The sequence below is a fragment of the Sapajus apella genome, unplaced genomic scaffold (genome assembly GCF_009761245.1).
Source record: "Sapajus apella isolate SASKATOON/1434 unplaced genomic scaffold, GSC_monkey_1.0 scaffold55, whole genome shotgun sequence".
Lineage (NCBI taxonomy): Eukaryota > Metazoa > Chordata > Mammalia > Primates > Cebidae > Sapajus > Sapajus apella.
The window spans coordinates 13,937,250-13,957,938 of NW_022436995.1; the positions used below are offsets into that span (position 1 = coordinate 13,937,250).

Below are 20,689 nucleotides of genomic sequence, written 5' to 3' on the forward strand. Positions count from 1 at the left end.
TAACAAGAGTGAAACTCCGTCTCAAAAAAAAAAAAAAAAAAAGCTATTCTTCTCTGTCTCTGCCTAGATGGACAACTTCAGAATTACATGACTCCTCCCTGGTTCTATAGAGTAATACCCGATAAACAGAGATTCTGCTCTTGTACCCCGAAGCCACACACACACAAAAAGCCCATTAGGTATTTAATTCATTTTTCCCCCGGAGACCTGCTACATCAGGTACCTGTGCTCTTACAGAGTTAAAAGTGTGAACTGGCCTAGGCCTTTATAGGGACCTGGAATTTTTTTCCTTGTATTTTCAAAGGAAAACCTTCCACAGTAGAAGGAACACTCTGCCTTCCTTAGCCTTATCAGGGGGAGAAGCCTGATGGGGTTGAGCTGCTCTTACTTCCTTTGGTGCCTCTGCCCCATGTGGGTGTGTGCTGGGGAACTGGGGTTTGCCCTGAAGTTCCTTTGTATGAATAGATGGCCCAAGGAAATGGAAAGCGTTTCTTAGCACTGTCCTGCTTCTTGCTTTCAGTAGGAATCCCTTTCCATACATCCTGGGCTTTCTGTCATTTCTTTAGGTTTTGACTTTGCCTCTTTTGTGAAAGAATGAAGCGTGACTTGACCTGGATTACATTTTACTTTGCCTTTTAAAACCGGCAACAGTGCAGTGCACTTTTGCCACGGGTCAGGTGGATTCAGGGTTGTGGCTCTTCTCTTCTCAGTGTGGGAATTGACTGCCCCCTGGTGGAAGTATCAGGTAACAGTTCACTGTGACTGCCCAGGAGTTCCTAGGAGATCACATTGGTGAGAGCTAAAAAACCTGTCAGGCAATTCATGGTTTTCAAAACTGCATTATTTTAATTGTAGACATTTGAGGATACATTATTCAGATATGCTATAATATGCATATGACATAATAGGTATGTACTGATTTACTGAATGCAAAAGGAAAGGCAGGAATGAGACTTCTTTTCCCATTAACTCCTTGGACAGGTTACATCATATATTACAGTACTGATGTGAATGCAGAGATACATGACTGGGTTATTGAGCCTGTTGTGGGGAACAGACTGACTCATCAGATACAAGAGTTAACGCTTGACACACCATACTACTTCAAAATCCAGGCACGGAACTCAAAGGGCATGGGACCCATGTCTGAAGCTGTCCAATTCAGAACACCTAAAGGTAATGGTCCCCAAGCTGAGGGTTTTGTTGTGTGTGTTTTTAGTGGGGCTATGCTTACACTGTCACTTGAGCATGTAGAGTCTATGGATAATATATGAAGTCTTAATGATGAGCTTGTGAGCCGTGGTGTGAAGATTTATCCCATAATGATTTCTTACCTACTCATTGACCAACAAAACAGCGCTCCCTGGGGTACTAGCCTAAACATATCATATAAAAGACGACATTGGCTCCAGGCTATTTGGGGCAGATGAATTGCTGTGATCTAAAAGTTTTTACCAGTCAGATCAGATGTGATTATTTTGGTTCCATATGGAGAAATAGTGTGTTCTTGTGATGGATGGTTCAACTCATGCAGGCTCTTAACCTGAAAGACTTACTTGTGGACCTTATAGAAAGAAAGAAAGAGACTTAAAAGGACCTTTTAAATAAAACCCTAGATAAGAAAATGAAGGTAAAGCATTGAACCAAGTGAGCTTAGGCTAATAAAATTTAACTGGGGACTGAATCTAAGGAATTATGGAAACCCTGTATGAATTTAATTTCTGTTAGCACTAAAGTCAAGATTCAATTTGTTTGGAAGTTTGTGGGGGTTTTAATTTTTTTCCTTTTAAAAAGTTCTGCCTGTCCCATCTTCAAAGCTTGTGATCCTTGCTCTTGTTTTTTCTTCCCCTGTGCTTGGCCTGTTAGCGGACTCCTCTGATAAAATGCCTAATGATCAAGGTAAATGAGTAGATGGCCTCTGTTTCCTTTCCTTTCTTTTGTGACCTATTAGCTTTTGATTTTTGTTTCCTTTTTTTTTTTTTCTTTTTTCTTGAAAAATCAGCACCATGTATTAAAAGCCTCATATTTATTGGCCAAAGTAGAGTTGAGTCCATGTTCTGAAAAGCTGGGGAATTTATGTAGGAGCTAACCAGGCTGGCAGAAGAAAACTGAGTCAGTGAACTGCATCCTGCAGCGATAGGAGATTGGTTTTAAGTGTAGATCAGATCATCCTTTATGCTAAGATATTGAAGTTCTGTAGCAACAGTAGGCATTTGAGTCATGATTAGACCGATCATACCAATTGTTCATATTTGTAGCATCTAGAATTTTATTAGTGTCTCTAAGTGGAAAGCTGTGATCACATTCAGTGGATATCCTTTTTTCCGCTTCCTACAAAGAATCTACAAATTTACCTTACCAAATGTTGTGATTCTCTGTGACTAAATTAGTGCTTTGTTTATTCTGTTACCATAAACTTAATTCAACGCTCTTTTTTCATTTCACTCCTTAAATATACTGATCATATTAAAAGAGGACTGAAACTATTTGCAATGAAAACTTAAGCCGGGTACGGTGCCTCATGCCTGTAATCCTAGCACTTTGGGAGGCCGAGGTGGGAGGATCACTAGCCTGAGCAACAAAGTGAGACCTCCCCTCTACAAAAAATGGGGGGAAAAAAAGCTAGCCAGGCATGGTGGTACACACCTGTAGTCCCAGCTACCCGGAGGCTGAGGTGGGAAGATTGCTTGAGCCTGGGAGGTGGAGGCTGGGCTGCAGTGAGCCATGATCACACCACTGCCCTCCTGCCTTGGTGACAGAGTGAGACCCTGTCTCAAAAAAAGTAAAATAATAAAATAATAGTAATAATTGAAGTGGGAACTTAGGAAACAGGGGCCTCTATGTCACCATTCTTGAAACCATCTGTCAGCAGTCTTTACACAGTAACTGGAGGGATAGCTATACTTTTGTGATTTTCATCGCTGGGAAGTCAGCTAATGCTAGTATGTTTTCCATATCGAGAGCGAACATTAAAAGGAAATTTAATGATTGGTCTCTTAGTTTAAGAGTAGTTATTAGAAATGCAAGGTACTTGGATCTTGGCTAATGGCAAGGAAGAGTCAGAACTTGATGTATGAAGTTTTCCAAAACACTTTGGAAATGTGTTTGCATTCACTGAGTCTTTTGTTGTACATTGGAGAAACTGCAAACATACTTTCTGTTGTGTGAAAGTGCAGGAGTATAAAAATAGCCATAATATATATATGCACAGAATATAAATGAGCTCATTGTTTTCTCACTGGATTCAATAGCCAGAGTACAGCTCTTAGCTGCATGCCACCTCTGGTATTTAAAATTCTTTACCCATTGATATTTTTGGTGTTCTGTTCATCCTTGGAATTTTTTGTTCACAGTTTACATTTAAGAGAAAAAATGTTGGGAAATATAGGAATATAAATCATGCAGTTTGTTAATAATTTGTGTTCTTTGACAATTGTGTACATAATATGGTGCTCTGGATAGTTTGGCTTAAATGCAGCCCACCTGTCAACCAAGTACACTGAAACCTGAAGAGCCTTGCAGGTGCTAAGCCATCTCCACCAGCTAGACTTTGTCATAGTGAAAAGCATATGAGGAACAACTGGACTCTTAATATATGGTGTTTGTCATTTGGGAGAAATGATGGCATCAGATGTAAGGAGATAAAGTAATATGTGTGGACAATGGAAAAAGGCCAGGGACTGTGAGTAAATTCTAGAATATGCCCTTTTAGATATCCAAGAACTCCTGTTACCTTCTTTTGAGGGGCTTTCAGCTTCTGGAAATCTAGCAAACATTGTTTTAGTCACTCAATTTATTCTGCTAGATGAACTGCATACAGAAAACTTCAGATTTTAATTTTTTTCATTTGCCCAAATGTGTGTGTGTGTGTGTGTGTGTGTGTGTGTGTGTGTGTATGTGTGTTTGTGTATCCTGATAATTTATAGAAGTACTTGACATTAGCTCTAATGTTTTGCAGAGACACCTAGTTTACACATTTCTAGTAAGGCTTTATTTGTAGAAATAACTCTAATTTTAAGTGTTTTCTGAAGCTTCATGCTCTCTGCCTCTGTAAAGGGAAGATTATACTCTTTCCTGAAGATTTATTATGCTTGTAATAGGAGTAGTTAACATTTACGGAACATTTGCTATGTGTCAGGCAGTATTAAAAATATTTTATGGTATTAAATTTCCATTTAATCCTCACAACAGCTTTGTGAAGTGGATACCATTGTTATCCCTGTCTTACAATGAGAAAACTGAGGCCCAAAATGAATAGTTAAATAACTTACCCAAAGTCAAACAGTTGTATATGATGGAGCCAATATGCACGTGCAGTCAGCCTATTCACCAGTGCGCTAGATTAGCCTCCTAGCTGACTTCATGAGGTAGCTTTTACTTTGCAGTTCTTTCAGACCTCTTTTCAGGAGAAGTATGGTATTGCTTTCTGGACATAGACCTTAGATTGATACCTTTGCTCCGTTGGGAAAAGATCCTTGTATTTGCCTTTCCCAAGCCGCTTTTCCTACAAATGTGAAGAGCAAAAGTCAAGACCAAGTTTGAGGTTTTTTGAAAAAACTGGTATTTGCACTTTCTGAGGCCTCCTCCTAGGGTGGTCCCAGGCCTGAGGTCAGCAGCCTCAGTGTGTTCCCTGCTGATGGATTAGGAGACAGTGTCTTTTTGAGTAACTAGGAGGAAGACTCTTTTTTTTTTTTCAATCTCTGAATGTTCAGGTGACTGAGCAGAAACTGAGAACCTGATTTGAACTTCCATTTACCTTCCTATTTCTGCTCGGGGTAACTTTATATTCAGAAGGAAAAGTTTCTAATTTGAGAAAAGAAAAGAATCTGAACAATACTGATGCCTGCTAGTTCAGATCCACATAGCCAGGTCCCTTGGAAGAGTATAGTTCTTTAATGTAGACATTAACCTAATTACCTTGGTTCCTTTTCTAAGAGAAGGTCCTCTGAGCAGTCCTTTGGGAACTGCTTCTTAAGCTAGAGAAACAGCACCTGCTGTCCCACCTTCTAAACAGCAGTGACAACTCACAGCTGTGAGACAAGGTTGTGAGTCTTTCAGACACCTCATTGCACAGAAAGCTATACCTTAGTTTGCTTTGCACACATGGACTATAGATTCCCATGATTCATGTGCTACTTCATTTTCTCATGGACAGAAGAGACTAAAAATTGTGTTTTTTATTGAAAACACTCACTAGCTACGAAGTCGATTGTCATACCAAATGTGTGGGGTCATTGTTGACATGATTTCTTCTCCTTTAGCCTCAGGGTCTGGAGGGAAAGGAAGCCGGCTGCCAGACCTAGGATCTGACTACAAACCTCCAATGAGCGGTAAAGCCCTTCCCATGGCGTTTTTTTTGCTTACTATGGACACGAAGCAGTTTTGCTTAAATTTTTGAAATGTCTTTTATAGCTTGTGTGTGGTGGGTTGTAGCATATTAACCTGTTTTCTTTTATTACTAGATCTAGCTTTAGGCATTTTCTGACAAATGTTTGCCAAATTTCTCCAAGCCAATTCATCGTAGGATTCATAAATAAAATCGTTTCTCCTCTTATCCAACTTAAGATTGATTCCTGAACAAATTGTTCTTCCTGTTGCCTACTGCCTCTAGAAAAGAGTTAGAATTTTGCTTTCAAAAATAAACCCACTAGTGGGATTAGCCACCATCCAAAACATGCCAAACAAATGCCTTTAGAATCATTAAGTTCTCCCAGTACTACTACTTACTGCAGTGTTTTCAATTTAGTAACTCTAGAAGATTCTTCCCACTCTCCTAGCCATCGTGAGAGCTGGTGCCTTCTAATTTAATGATGACACCCCCATCTTTACAGAGCTTCACCATTTATAAGTTACTTTCACACATGAAGTCAAATGTGATTCTCACAACACGGTGAGCAGGGAGAACAGGTACCATTATTTCCATTTAATACATTCAGAAACTCAGTGAAGATGTAATGTGCCTGGGGCCACCCACTAATTATGGCAGTCCTAGAACCAAAACTCAGGGCTTCTAATTTCTGTGCTTTTTCCACTGTCACATTCAGCCTAAAAAGGAGGGGTCCTATACCAGATGTGGGAATCCAGAGTGGCAAAATGTCCACTGAAGTAGTTACCAGGAATGACCCTTACTGTCTCTTCACATATGGAAGAGATAGACATATGGGAGAAACGCCTGCTCTCTAGTAACTCATAGTCTAATTGTGGGAATACAATGACGTCTTAATCTCCAGCTATCTATTTAAATCAAAAGTGGAACTGCCCAGATTTTAATGAAATCAGCCTTAGAAGAACCAGACAGACTTGCATTCTTCTAGAAATAAGTATGCTCCAAGTTCTAGGACTCTGTTTATGAGTTTCTCCTTCTCATGCATATGTGACATTTGTATGGTGACCACAGTATAATTTTTAAGGTTGTGAGGGAAGTAATTACTCCTTTGTCTTTCTTTTATTTATGCATTCACTCATACATGCATTTTTGTTTTGGGGGGAGTTTTTTAGAGTCTCGCTCTGTCGCCCAGGCTGGAGTGCTGTGGCATGATCTCAGCTCACTGCAACCTCTGCCCCCTGGGTTCAAGTGTTTCTTCTGCCTCAGCCTCCTGAATAGCTGGAATTACAGGTGCCCGCCACCACGCCCAGCTAATTTTGGTGTTTTCAGTAGAGTTGGGGTTTTACCATGTTGGCCAGGCTGGTCTCGATCTCCTGACCTCAGGTGATCTGCCCATCTTGGCCTCCCAAGTGCTGGGATTACAGGCATGAGCCACCATGCGCAGCCCACATGCATGTTTTTAAAGATGCAGGCTCTATGTGGCAAGCTGTGGGAGCAAGAGGAGTGAGTAACAAACTACCTGATAAAGGAAAGCTTCCTCGAAGAGGTGCTGTCTAACCCTGGTCTTCAAGGATGCTAGAAGATTGCCAAATGTCAAGAAAGAGCTTGGACATGCCAGGAAGCAAGATCACCATGTGCAGAGGCATGGCAGTATATTAATAAAACAGCCTGCTCTCTCCAGGGGTCGTGCTGCATAGCGACAGGGTAGAGATTGAGTTGAAAACACAGGTTAGAATCAGCCTGTCAAAAACTCAAGTACCAGTGCTAAGACATTTGAGCTTTATGCTACAAATAACATGTAAAATATCTGACACCACTGCTACACTATGACTTCCATCTTCTGTTATCAACTGTTATTACTCTGATAACAGTGAAGAATAAGTTGGGGCTAAGAGTGTGAAATCAGGGAAGAGGATTTAGGAAACTGTTATAGTAGTCCAGATGAGGCATAAAGAAATAGCATATATATTGTCCCTGGTAGGACTGTTCATTGGCAGCTCACTCTTGCTGTATCTTAGAAGAAAGCTTTTGTCCAGCTCACGTTAGAGGTCAGATGAAGGTAGATGAGGATTTTTCACAGTTAAATGTAGGAAAGAACCACTTCCACCTCTGCCTGCCTCCCTCATTTCAGCTCCCCAGCCTCTGATATGCAGTGCCCACCCTACCAAGTAGTGTACCAACCCAGTGGTTCAGCACTGCTGTCAATAACAGTTATGGAAAGCCATATTCTAATATGAACAGTATAGTCCATTTTAGCGGCCCCAGTACCATGGTGTTTCCCAAATATAAAAACGTTATTTTATTGAAGGTCAGTATGTACAGTTTAAGTTGTCTGTCTGCTTACCTTTTTCTCATAAATGAAGGATAAAAATGATTGAACCAAATGTAGAATAGACTTTTAAGCCCTTCTAAATCAGCCCCAGATTTATCACTGTGCTTAGATGTAGCCTATAAAAATCAAAGAAGCAAAGTTGGAGGGTCAGCTCACCCAGCATTATGGACGGGACTCCCACAATGAGTGTAAGTTGGGATTCGAACATAAATTTATAAGCCAGGTTGTTATGAGAACCACTTCAGGAGATTTTTAAAAATACACATTCCAGGCCATCCTTTGATGGTAGGCTTTTCTTCCACAATATCTCACGCTGCCAGGGTGCCTCTTTAGTATAAAAGATCCATTACTTGGCAAGGCAGCTCATCCCATTATTGTATACCTCTGTTAGAAAGTTAAGAGAGGGAGTAGCTAGAAGGAAAGACACCACATGTGCGGTGGGATTTGCCACATTTTATAATATGAGCATGCATAACTTGAGTAGGGAAGCAAAGAAATATGTTTTGAGAAATGGAAGACAGCCAGACGTAGAGGTAGATTACAAAGCCTGGACCTCATCCTTTCAGCAATGAGGAAATAACAATAGTAGGAAGAAGGAAAAGAAAATCCGAATATCTTCAGGGTCCTAAATGATCCGGCCTCTGCAGCTTCTCCAGCTCATGCCTTTTTTTCTCCTCACTTCCTTCCTTCTGACTTGCATCTCTCTCTCTTTAACAGCACCGGCTGCATTTCTCTTCCTTGAGAAGTGCTTTTTCCGGCCTCAGGGTCCTTCCCCTTGTGTGATGGGATCTTTCTTGTCATTCAGATCTCAACTCAATGACATCTCCTCAGAGAAGCTTTTTCTAACCACTTGGTTTAAATTAGCTACCCAGACACTCTGTATCATATCCCCTCATTTTCTGTTTTTTCCACACCGTTCATGTGAAACTAATAAATAAGAAACGAATAATTTCTTATTTATCGTTTGCCCATTGCCCCCGCCAAACATTCACATCTTTGTGGTTCACCATTGCACCCCTAGTAGTACCTAGAGCAATGACTGACGCACAGTAATCATTCAATAAGTGTTTGTCATACTTCAGACCTACTGTTTCTTGAAGTTGAACAAGAGAATTAACTCTGCATAGGCTGTGTATTTACAAAAACAGACTTTGCATGCAGTTTTTATCATCTCAGATATCTGTATGTTGGGGAAAACCTTTGCTTTGTATGAATGAACATTTTTAAATGGTTTTGAAAACCAGAAAACTAAATGGTTTATAAGTGGTGCTTTACAAGATGAGTTTATTTATCACCAGAGAGGCAAGATTCTTTATCCGTCTAAGTATATCTCAACCTTTGAAAGCTCTTGAATGTTCAGTACAATTTGAGAAGCTTTAATTAAGCACTGTCTTTGAGCAGTCTCTGTCTTGAGCACTGTTGTTGGGACAGACTCTTGGCTGTCTAGGAGCTCATCATCTAGAAGAGAGAGCCGTGTTCCCACGGCACTTTTATATAAGGCAGAGCAGTGAGTATTATGAAGACGTTCACGTGAGATATCAGTGGTTCTGTAGCTTGATAGTATGCATGTTTCAGATTCTCTAACACTAACAATATACCGCTTCTCCTCTGCAGGCAGTAACAGCCCTCACGGGAGCCCCACCTCTCCTCTGGACAGTAACATGCTGCTGGTCATAATTGTTTCTGTTGGCGTCATCACCATCGTGGTGGTTGTGATTATCGCTGTCTTTTGCACCCGTCGCACCACCTCTCACCAGAAAAAGTAAGAAACCCCAAAAGCACGCCGTAGATTTTTGACATCGTTTGCCTCCGTGTGACTTCCGTATGCAGAGTGGTACACAAAGTTAAGACATAAAAATCCATGAAAAGAAATTTCAAATATTTTAAAAGAAAATGGGAAGTGGGTCCTCTTATGTGTATCAGTCAGCGTCCTGGCAGAAAAGAGGTGGCACATTTAAAAGGATTTCAACAGAGGTAATTTACAAAGTCATAGGTGAGGTTAGGGAAAACTAGCAGGATATTCAGGGGCTAGCAGCAACAATAAGACACCATCATCTTTGGGACTGAAAGGGCAAGGGGAGAGAGCTGTTTTCAAGATCTGAAACAGTAGGAGAGGCCTTCCTGACAAGAGCAAGGTGGGAGCTAGAGGCATGTGGCCATTGCCAGCCTCCTCCCAAAGGACGGTGGCAGGAAAAGAAACACTTCCTACCCTCCAGCCTCTTGCCAGTGCCTAGTATTAGCCAAACCCAGCTGGAAGCCAGGAAACCTAACAGGATTGCCAAGTAGGTAAAGTTAATGTAGCTCAACCTCTCAGGTCACAGAGCCAACTGGAGCATAGATATGGTGAGGAAAGTGGTAAGTGTCTGGCATTGCTGGTCACCCTTTTGGAGCACCGTCTGTACATGCCCATAGTGAACCCGATGCACAGGCATCTGTGGGCATTCTTACAGGCTGTGTCACAGCACAAATGCCAGCCCAGTGGAAGAACACCATAAGCCTGTCATTCTAAATCTAAGTTTAAGAATGTTTTTAAAGAAGTGCTGCCGAGTGTAGACGGTGGGTGTGGGTGTGGGGTTGCTTTAATGAACAGGAAAGGATCAATTTATCCGTTTCTCATAGAGATTAAATGGCTGCTAGCCTTGAACTCTTCTGGGATTTTGAGGCTTGTGGCTAATGGTCTAAGTGCAGATAGCAAGGGGGCTCAGTTACTGATACTGCCATATGGACAAGCAACCTATTCCCTCAAGGTTATGTAGTGTTTGCTAATACATCCACTCCTGCACTTGGAAGAATCCTTGATCCTAAATTACATTCAGCTCAAATATCTGGTTAGCAAAACAGATAGAAAAAAAAAAAGGGGGGGGGACTCCTGAGTTATTCCTAATAGCAAAACCATCATATGGATAATAAAATGACTTCAGTTGCAATATCTTGAAAGATCATAAGATGGGGGTGTTGCTCCACAAGAGAAGGAGAAATTCATGTCTGTGTGATTATCCTCGCAGACTTGTCTGCCCAAGGCAAGGATGCATGTGTTTAATAATCATAAATGTGTTCATTTTCACTGTACTGGGCAAGCACAGGCTACCTTGTAATTGCTACTGGTAATAACTTTATGTCATTTTTTGTAGGTTATGTGATATTTTAAATCGCTCTTTCTTTTGCCCAAATGAAATAGCTTTCCATAGCTTGTACTCTGTCACTTTTTCAAGAAAATGGAGGCTTCTTTTATAAGCCTTCTGGCCACTGCCTCTTACAGTTCTTCCTTTTTTTTTCTTTTTTGTTAAGATGGTCTCATTCTGTCACCCAGGCTGGAGTGTAATAGCATGTTCTCGGCTCACTGCAACCTCCACCTCATGGGTTCAAGTGATTTTCCTGCCTCAGCCTCGCTGGGATTACAGGCATCCGCCACCATGCCCAGCTAGTTTTGGTTTTGTTTTGTTTTGTTTTTGAGATGGAATCTCGCTCTGACACCAGGCTGGAGTGCAGTGGCACAGTCTCGGCTCACTGCAACCTCCGCCTCCCAGTTCAAGTGATTCTTCTGCCTCAGCCTCCCAAGTAGCTGGGGCTACAGGCACATGCCACCACGCCTGGCTAATTTTTGTATTTTTTTTAGTAGAAATGGGGTTTCACCGTGTTGGTCAGGATGGTCTCAATCTCCTGACCTCGTGATCTGCCCGCCTCGGCCCCCGCAAAGTGCTGGGATTACAGACGTGAGCCAGCATGCCCAGCCTAATTTTTGTCTTTTTTAAGTAAAGACAGGTTTCACCACATTGACTAGGCTGGTCTCGAACTCTGACCTCAAATGATCTGACCCCTCGGCCTCCCAAAGTGCTGGAATTACAGGCATGAGCAACTGCACCCAGCCTTCTACTTTTAATAGTGGAAAGCTATTATTTTTAAAGCCTCAAAGACTACATTTTTTTTTCTACTCTGGGAGTTTTCTTCAAGCCTCTTTATTTGGCATTTCACATTTATCTATATTGATTTTATATCTAGTTTTAGAAATATTGCCATCTTTATTATTTTATTAAAAGAATATGAAAACCACAATGACAGAGAATTTTAGTGCTTTGGAAGACTTCAAATTTAAAGTAAAAATTTTTTTAGATGGGGTCTTGCTCTGTTCCCCAGGCTGGAGTGCAGTGAAAGGATCTCAGCTCACTGCAACATCCACCTCCTGCGTTCAAATGATTCTCCTGCCTCGGCCTCCCAAGTAGCTAGGATTACAGGCATTTGCTACAATGCCAGGCTAATTTTTGTATTTTAGTAGAGATGGAATTTTACCATGTTGGCCAGGCTGGTCTGGAACTTCTGACCTTAAATGATCTGCCTGCTTCAGTCTCCCAAAGTGATGGGATTACAGGCATGAGCCACCATCCCCAGGCTCAAAGTAAATTTTAAAAATAAGGTACTCAGTCTTCAGATTGAGAGTAAAATGAGTTGGTAACAGGTTCTATTCTCTGTATTGGCATGTCCTACAGATTTGGGTCCTTTTGTTGAAAATCATCCTATCAGAGGGCTTTCCCCTCACTCACTTCTCCAGTGATCTGCTTTGCAAGTATTCTATTGACTATTGAAAAATATACGTGAGCTTTTCTTATTACTTTTCTTCCTCTGTAATACCTGAGGTTCATTTAGATGGTAGCTGTTTATAGAGTCTTACAACCTCAAAAGTGACAGAGCATTTAGAGAATCTAAACCCTTGTTGGTTCTCAGAACATTCTCCCTTAGCCCCCCGACTGGCAACAGATGAGCTGGGCATCTCCTTAGAAGCCATCAGATGAGAACTACCTCAGCACACTGCCATCAAATCTGAAGTCTTTCTACATTGGTAATCAGTGTTTCCTCCTCCTCCTAAGTGTACTTCCCCTGTCTAAAGCCAGTGTTACCCTTTATCACCTGAATCTCATTGTCTTCCATTTTTCTAAGACCTTTTACCTTCAATTCTTCCTCTCTCCTGCATAGCTGACCTCTCACTCATTATTGGCTGCCTTTTCAGTGTTTTAAGTGTGCTCTAACTTCTTCCAGCTTAAGGAATAATTATAATTATAACCCCCCCCACCCCCTGTATGGTCCTTATCACTGGCTCCTTACAAACCTTCCTTCTCCTTCACTACAGAATTCCTTGATTACTTGCTTATACTCATATGTCTGTTTGCTGCCTACCCATGCACCAGTCCTTTCTAATCTTTATTCTGCCACTTTATTCTGCGACTTCACCAGAATTGCTTTTGTGGAGGTCACCAGTGACCTCCATATTGCTAAAGGCAAAGAACATTTTTCATTTCTTGTCTTAGTCTCTCAACAACATTTAACACAGTCACCTGTTCCTTCTGGAAACATTTTCTTTTGTGTCCATGACAGTATGTTTTTGTTTTCATAGGCCCTCCTGTCTACCTAGCCATCAAATACAGACATTCCTCAGGGCCTGGGCCTGCACTTACTCTCTTCTGTGTTCTCCCCAAGTGATCTCATCTGCTCCCATGGCTTCAGCATTCCAGCTACTCTTGTATTTCTGTCTCCAGCCAAGACCTCCCTCCTCTGAGTATCAGACTTGCACGCCCAGCTGCTTCTTCTACATTTCCTCTTGAATCTCTCAGAGACACTTCAAATTCAGCACGCCCAGAATATAATTCATCATCTTTTCAGGCAAACATGCCTCTACTCCTTTATTCCCAATGTTAAGTGGCTTAAACCAGAAACCTTAGCATCATCATCAACCTGTCATGTCTGCCTCCCAGATAACTTTCACATCTGCCTCTTGCCTGTATTCCCACTGTCCCACAGCACCATCAGTCATGGCTGAGACTCCAGTAGCATCCTAGCTGGTCTCCTCTTCTGTCCTCCACCTACAGAGCCATTCTTCACATCACAGCTGGTGTAAAGTTTTAACTCAAAAGTGGTCTCCTTACTCTCTTGCTTAAAACTGTTGAATGGTTTCTCATTACTCACAAAGGGAAGTTCAGATTCTTAGCTTGCTCTAAAAGCTCTTTATGATCTGGTCCGTGACTACCTTTCCAGTATTATTTCACATCATTCTCTGCAAGGTTCACTGTGTCCGCACCACTCAGGCTTTCTTAAAGTCCTTCTGATATCCCACCAGGCCATTGCTGTCTGCTTTAGAGTTTTGACATAAGCTGATTTCAGCACCTGGAATGTACTTTCTGTTCCCTTTAGGTCTTAGCTTAAATGTCACTTCTTCCTCTAGGTTTTTCCTGTTCGGCTTAGATCCAAATATTAAGAAGTTACTCTAACACTTGGCATTTCAGAACATAAGCTCAGAACATTAAAAAATAATAGTTCAACATCTGTATTCTTCACTTGTCCAAAAATTCTGAGGGCACGGCAGTCTAGCAAAGGGTCTGGCATATCCTGGGTAGCCAGTATGTCCTTATTAGGGGAAAGTAAGAGAGAAAGTGGAGAAGCTAAAGCATAGAGAAGCAGACATTGTTGTCTCCATTCTTGACTTTACCTAGTTGGTAGTCATAGTTTGGCAGCCTTAAAAGTTTTTCTGGCCAGACACATTGGCTCACAGCTGTAATCCCAGCACTTTGGGAGGCCAAGGCAGGTGGATCACCTGAGGTCAGGAGTTCAAGACCAGCCTAGCCAACATGGTGAAACCCTGTTTCTACTAAAAATACAAAAATTAGCTGGGTGTGGTGGCAGGTACCTGTAATCCTAGCTACTCCGGAGGCCGAGGCAGGAGAATCACTTGAACCCAGAAGGCCAAGGTTGCAGTGAGCTGAGATCATGCCATTACACTCTAGCCTGGGTGACAAGAGTGAAATTCTGTCTCAAAAAAAAAAAAAAAAAATTGTTCCCTCCCTCCTTTATAAGCCATAGACTTTCCCTGTAGTCCATTGTTACGTTTCTACATTGCTGTAATTGGAAACTTGCGGATGAACCTTCTGGTTTAGAGATTATGTAATGAAAAATGCTATGTTAACCTTTTAACAGTCAAAAAAAAGTCACAAGGCAGGATTCAAACATACCCTGGTAAGTATCTCTAAATACATGTGGACAAAATAGAGATACATTTACTCTTCCCAGGAGCAGACTTGTTGTTTGGGGGCTGGGGTATGTTTTTAGTTTTTGCCTTTGCTTGAAACATCTCTCAGAAAGGCAGTTTTATCACTCAAGCCTTTTGACAATTATGTTCAAACGAGTTACTTTGTAAAAGCTCCTCTTAACTTCCTGCCTAGGAAACGAGCTGCCTGCAAATCAGTGAATGGCTCTCATAAGTACAAAGGGAATTCCAAAGATGTGAAACCTCCAGATCTCTGGATCCATCATGAGAGACTGGAGCTGAAACCCATTGATAAGTCTCCAGACCCAAACCCCATCATGACTGATACTCCAATTCCTCGAAACTCTCAAGATATCACACCAGTTGACAACTCCATGGACAGCAATATCCATCAAAGGCGAAATTCATACAGAGGTACCATTTTAAGTGCAGGTTTTTTCTCAAATGTTAGGAGACTGTTTTCATTTAAATCATTTTTTTTTCCTGAGGTTACCTTAATTTGGTGATTCCTATATGAGATCAGACTTAGAGAAATATGTGTTAAAAGATGTGTTAACATATGCTAAAGAATAGCTAGCTTGTTATGAGGGAGAGGTTCTGTTCCCATACGAGACAATCTTGCAGCTCTTTTAGGGCTCTCATCAGGCTTTAGCAGTGTGACATTCAAGCATTTGAGGCAAGGCAGCCCATGTCTATGCATTTCATTCTGTGCCTTCAGCTGGCCCAGCTAGCATTGTGGTATTCAGAATGTTCTTGGACTGGATGCTCTTATAGACACCATATGAAGTGTGGTGGGCAGCATTGTGAGGTCCACATTGATTCAGCAGGAACTCCTGTGATGCTCTAATGATCATTCTCCTCTTTATTTCACTTCTTGCAGAAACATCTCATCCCCATTATGTTGTCTGTGAATTCTGAATCCCCTACTAGAAGTGTTTTACTGTTGAGGCTGCTCAGTGGCGTAGGGCGCATGCTTGTAACTAACCTCCACATTTAACATCTAGGGCATGAGTCAGAGGACAGCATGTCTACACTGGCTGGAAGGCGGGGAATGAGACCAAAAATGATGATGCCCTTTGACTCCCAGCCACCCCAGCGTAAGTAGAAGCTTCGCTTTTCCTCAGTGCTACCAATCTGTTCAGTCATGTAGGGGAACAACTATGAATGATCTTTTTGACTTCACTTGATTCTAACACAAAGATAATCTACCAAAGGTTTGACACCTTGAAGGAAGAAATACCAAACACTTGCCATATTTTGCAACAAACACTATCCTTGAGGCTAGGGTCTTTATGTTTAGGGTAAATAAGCTGAAGAGCCAATTTCTCCTGTCTCCCAGGAATAGGGAAGTAACCAGTCTCCCTAAAAGTGCATCATATCTCTGTGGGAGAGATGGGAAAGCCTCCCTCAAGACGGGCTGAGGATGGCCTGATGTTACAAGTTTTTGTTATGCTTCCCGACATCAGTGCTGATGAGCACCTATGGAATTTGTTTTTTTTTTTTGAGATGGAGTTTCACTCATGTTACCCAGGCTGGAGTGCAATGGCGTGATCTCGGCTCACCGCAACTTCCGCCTCCTGGGTTCAGGCAATTCTCCTGCTTCGGCCTCCTGGGTAGCTGGGATTACAGGCACGCACCACCATGCCCAGCTGATTTTTTGTATTTGTAGTAGAGACGGGGTTTCACCATGTTGACCAGGATGGTCTCGATCTCTTGACCTCGTGATCCACCCGCCTCGGCCTCCCAAAGTGCTGGGATTACAGGCTTGAGCCACCGCGCCTGGCATGGAATTTGTTTTTTAATTAATAGATTTGAAGGCCAAGCAAGGTGACTCACACCTATAATCCTAGTGTTTGGGGAGACCAAGGTGGGAGGATTGCTGGAGGCCAGGAGTTCTAGGCTAGCCTGGGCAACGAAATGGGACCCCATCTCTACAAAAAGTTAAAAATTAGCCATGACAAAAAGTAGCTGGGCGTGGTGGTGCATGTCTGTAGTCCCAGCTACTCAGGGGGCTGGGGCACAAGAATCGCTTGCACCTGGTAGGCAAAGGTTACAGTGAGCTGAGATCATGCCACTGCGCTCCAGCCTGGGTGACAGAGTGTGATTCCGATTCCATGTCAAAAAAAAAAGCTTTTTTTTTTTAAAAGCTAGGCATCGTGGCACACAACCCAGCTACCCAGGGAGGCTAAGGTGGAAGGATTGCTTGAACCCAGGATTTAAGGTTGCAGTGAGCTATGATTTTACACCAGTGCACTCCAGCTTAGGCAACAGAGCAAGAGCTGGTCTCTAAATTAATTAATTAATTAAAACATATTTTAGAATAGCTTTAGGTTTACAGTATGGATTTTTTTTGAGACAGAGTCTTATTCTGTCGCCTAGGCTGGAGTGCAGTGGCACAATTTTGGCTCACTACAACCTCCGCCTCCCAGGTTCAAGCAATTCTCCTGCCTCAGCCTCCCAAGGAGCTAGGATTACAGGCACTTGCCACTATGCCTGGCAATTTTTTTGTATTTTTTGTAGAGTCGGGGTTTCACCATGTTGGCCAGGCTGATCTCGAACTCCTAACCTCAGGTGATCCACCTGCCTCGGCCTCCCAGAGTCCTGGGATTATAGGCATGAGCCACCGCACCTGGCTGGAATTTTTTTTTCTTTTTGAGACAGAGTCTTGCTCTGTTGCCCAGGCTGCAGTGCAGTGGTGCAATCTCAGCTCACTGCAGCCTCTGCCCCCCAGGTTCCAGCTATTCTCCTGCCTTGGCCTCCTGGGTAGCTGAGACTACAGGTATGTGCCACCATGCCTGGCTAATTTTTTGCATTTTTAGTAGAGATGGGGTTTCACCATGTTGGCCAGGCTGGTCTCAAACTCCTGGTGATCCACCGGCCTTGGACTCCCAAAGTGCTGGGATTACAGGCATGAGCCACTGCATCCACGCAGCCAGAATTTTTTAAACAATATTTTTCATTCTTGATTCATGCCTGACTTTGATAAGCATAAAGGTTTCTGAGCCTCGGCTGGGCGTGGTGGTGAGATAGGAGAATCACTGGCACCCAGGAGGCAGAGGTTGCGGTGAGCCAAGATTGTGCTTTTGGCACTCCAGCCTGGGTGACAAGGGCAAAACTTCATCTCAAAAAAAAAAAAAAAAAAAGGGTTCTGGGGCCTTTTTTTTTTTTTTTTTGAGATGGAGTCTTAACTCTGTTACCAGGCTAGAGTGCAGTGGCACGATCTCAGCTCACTGCAACCTCTGCCTCCCAGGTTCAAGCAGTTCTCTTGCTCAGCCTCCTGAGTAGCTGGGACTATAGGTGCACACCACCACACCTAGCTAATTTTTGTATTTTTAGTAGAGACAAGGTTTCACCATATTATCCAGGATGGTCTTGGTCTCCTGACTTGGTGATCCGCCCACCTTGGCCTCCCAAAGTGCTGGGATTACAGGTGTGAGCCACTGCGCCCAGCCAAGCCTTTTTAAGTAATAGTTGAAATTCAAAATAAGTTAAATATGATTAAAACAGAAAGCAATGGGACAAACCAATTCTTTCACACTACTGTGTCCTCTCTCTTGTCACAGTTTTCAAGGAAGTGAATGAAGCCTTTCAGACTAACTAGCATAGTGGGACTCCCAGTTCAGGGAACTCTCAGCCATCTGTCAACAAATGATGATATTTAATAGCCATGGATATCATACATTCAAAGAGGTGCACCATGGCATCATGCACTTGGAAAAGTTCCTCATGGCCCCAGTCTTTTGGTGGATGCTCCAAGCATGTGGATGTCTGCACACCCTTTCCCTATCCCACAAACAGTCATTGTAGACAAACATGTAGGACACTGGATTACAAAAGTCAGCTTTGAAAGAGTAACACCCTATTTGTTAACAGGTAATTTCCACACAAAGTAGCTCATGCTTGTGGTCCTTGATGGAAAGAAAGGCCTGGACTTGGAAGCATGCGGGGGAAAGCCATGGTTTCCCTCTTATAAGAGGTGCCCTGGACGGGGTTCCCAGGTTTACAGATACACATGCCCAGAAAGAGTAAATTGATCCATTCCAGTTGCTTCTGATTGATAAAGAAGATGGTAGCACTGCTGCTGCTTTGTTTGTTTTGTGTAATACTTCAGTTCCTACCTGAACTGGCTTAGTTTGAAAACTTGTAAAATTTTACTGTCTTTATTTCTAGATGTATTCGTTTTAAATATGTTAAGTGAAAAAGATGTATTGTCCAGTTGATGTCATTCTTCTTTTCTTGATGTTGGGGAAGGAGTTTGTACAAATATACAATATTACTTAATTTGTGCCTTAATAGTTGGATGAGTAAGTGGAATCTTTTAAGAACCTGCAACTAGATCCACTTACGGTCTTTATGATCCTCTTAAGATACTGTTTTTAAAATCCACACGGCTACAGTTCTGTTTCACAAGCTAGTATTCCCTGAGCTCTGAGTCCTGGAATGATGCAGGAGCCATCACCCACCATCCACCTGCCCTGGTCTTAAATGATTGAGCAGTGCTAGGAAGAGCTTGCTGGGCCAGCACATGGTCTCATCCTAGGCCATGCACCAAAGCGCTGAGTTCAGAGTCAGCTAACAGTGCTGATTTCTTACTATATTCTAGCCAGGCACATTGGCACTGCTTTATTTTTTTTATTTACTTATCTAAAAAGACTGGAAATGCCTTATGAAGAAAAAAAGTCAATTTTCTTTTTCCTTCGTGAGAGTCCTCGAATGCTCTCAAATCGTACTTTCCTAGGTAAAAATCAGGTTTATTCCCCCTACCCCAGCCTGAATTCTGGAGAACACCGAGTCTGAAGCACCCACTTCTAAAAAGTACCTGTCTTCCCCCAGAGGAGTTGCCAACTCCCCAGTTACGCTAAGAGCCCTCCTCAGACAGCTTTCCTGTGTTGTGTTCTCTCCCCGGGCACAACCTGGAGCCTCTGGTCCCCAAGAGCAGCACCTGAGGGAAAGCCCCTGTTCTGCTCCTGAAGCCGTGAGAAGGGAAGGGAAGGGGCAAGCGGTGCTCCAGGGTCTCAGTCCTGCCACCTGCTTGCTTGCCTGTGGCTAGGACAACGGATATCTGGAAAGTAAAGGCATCCATTTTATTGACCGGGATTTCTCTTAGCCAAAGTAATGCTGAATAGCCCCACAAAGACCTTAGGGAGATCCCTGGGGACAGAAGACTTTTCAATAGGCCACTAAGTGTTAGTTAAGTTGTATTATGAAGTTTATGAAGCCTTTGTTTAGAGAAAAAAGATTCCCTGTATTGCTACTCAGCTTTGGCCTATTTGCCTGTTTGGTGGGGGTAGAGCTGGTTCTCTTGACCTTAAATGTGCCATTTCTACCACCACCCCAAGGGAGCTCCTAAGAAAAGTTTATTCCCAGACTCCGGGCTTCTGATTTTGTCTGTTTCTGTCTCAGATGGATGATGAAGCCTCATAGAAAGTTGTACATGGAATCTCTATCTTCATAGAAAGTAGTATGTAAAATCTGTGTGGAAATTTCAGATTATTTAGCTGAACGCAGTGAATTGAATCCTTAGCCAGTGTGGGAAGGAAAGAGCCATTTATTCTCTTAAATGCAGATGGATATGGCTGAGTCCCCAGACTAGAAGCAATAAAAAGATGGTGCCATCAGCCTGTGGTTCGTGCTTTTAGTACTAGATGGGACCATCAGAGTTCAATTTCATTTGCATTTATTTTAAGGCATGAAAGCCGATTTAACAGCTACTTATTTATTTGGCCTAAATACCCATTAAATGCCTCATTCAGCAGTTGTAACAAAGGCAGAATGAATTATGAATATACTAGAAAAAAAGGGGACTTCTTTCTATCCTGTTAGCAGGACAAAAATAATAGAAACCAAATTTATTATGTGTTGACTTATGGATTTATATTTTGTGACATATTCAAATAGATATTTGTAATAGCTCACGTAATCCATGTTTATTATAGTAGAATTGGAAAATACAGAAAAGCCAAAAGAACAATATTCTAATCCTGACCACTCTTCCCTGCAA

At 42.3% G+C, this 20,689-nt stretch overlaps 1 protein-coding gene across 10 annotated transcripts in view; it reads left to right on the forward strand.

Moving 5' to 3' along the window:
* Positions 1-20,689, forward strand: part of NEO1 (neogenin 1) — a 249,702-nt gene that overhangs the window by 217,351 nt on the left and 11,662 nt on the right. For 6 of the 10 annotated variants that reach the window (XM_032244757.1, XM_032244754.1, XM_032244762.1 and 3 more), the window contains exons 20-25: positions 982-1,176; positions 1,867-1,899; positions 5,262-5,330; positions 9,273-9,420; positions 14,864-15,102; positions 15,693-15,785. In XM_032244757.1, coding sequence (XP_032100648.1) covers positions 982-1,176; positions 1,867-1,899; positions 5,262-5,330; positions 9,273-9,420; positions 14,864-15,102; positions 15,693-15,785 — 777 coding nt within the window. The remainder of the gene's footprint in view (positions 1-981; positions 1,177-1,866; positions 1,900-5,261; positions 5,331-9,272; positions 9,421-14,863; positions 15,103-15,692; positions 15,786-20,689) is intronic. The other 4 variants (XM_032244755.1, XM_032244758.1, XM_032244759.1 and 1 more) reach the window with 2 other exon arrangements.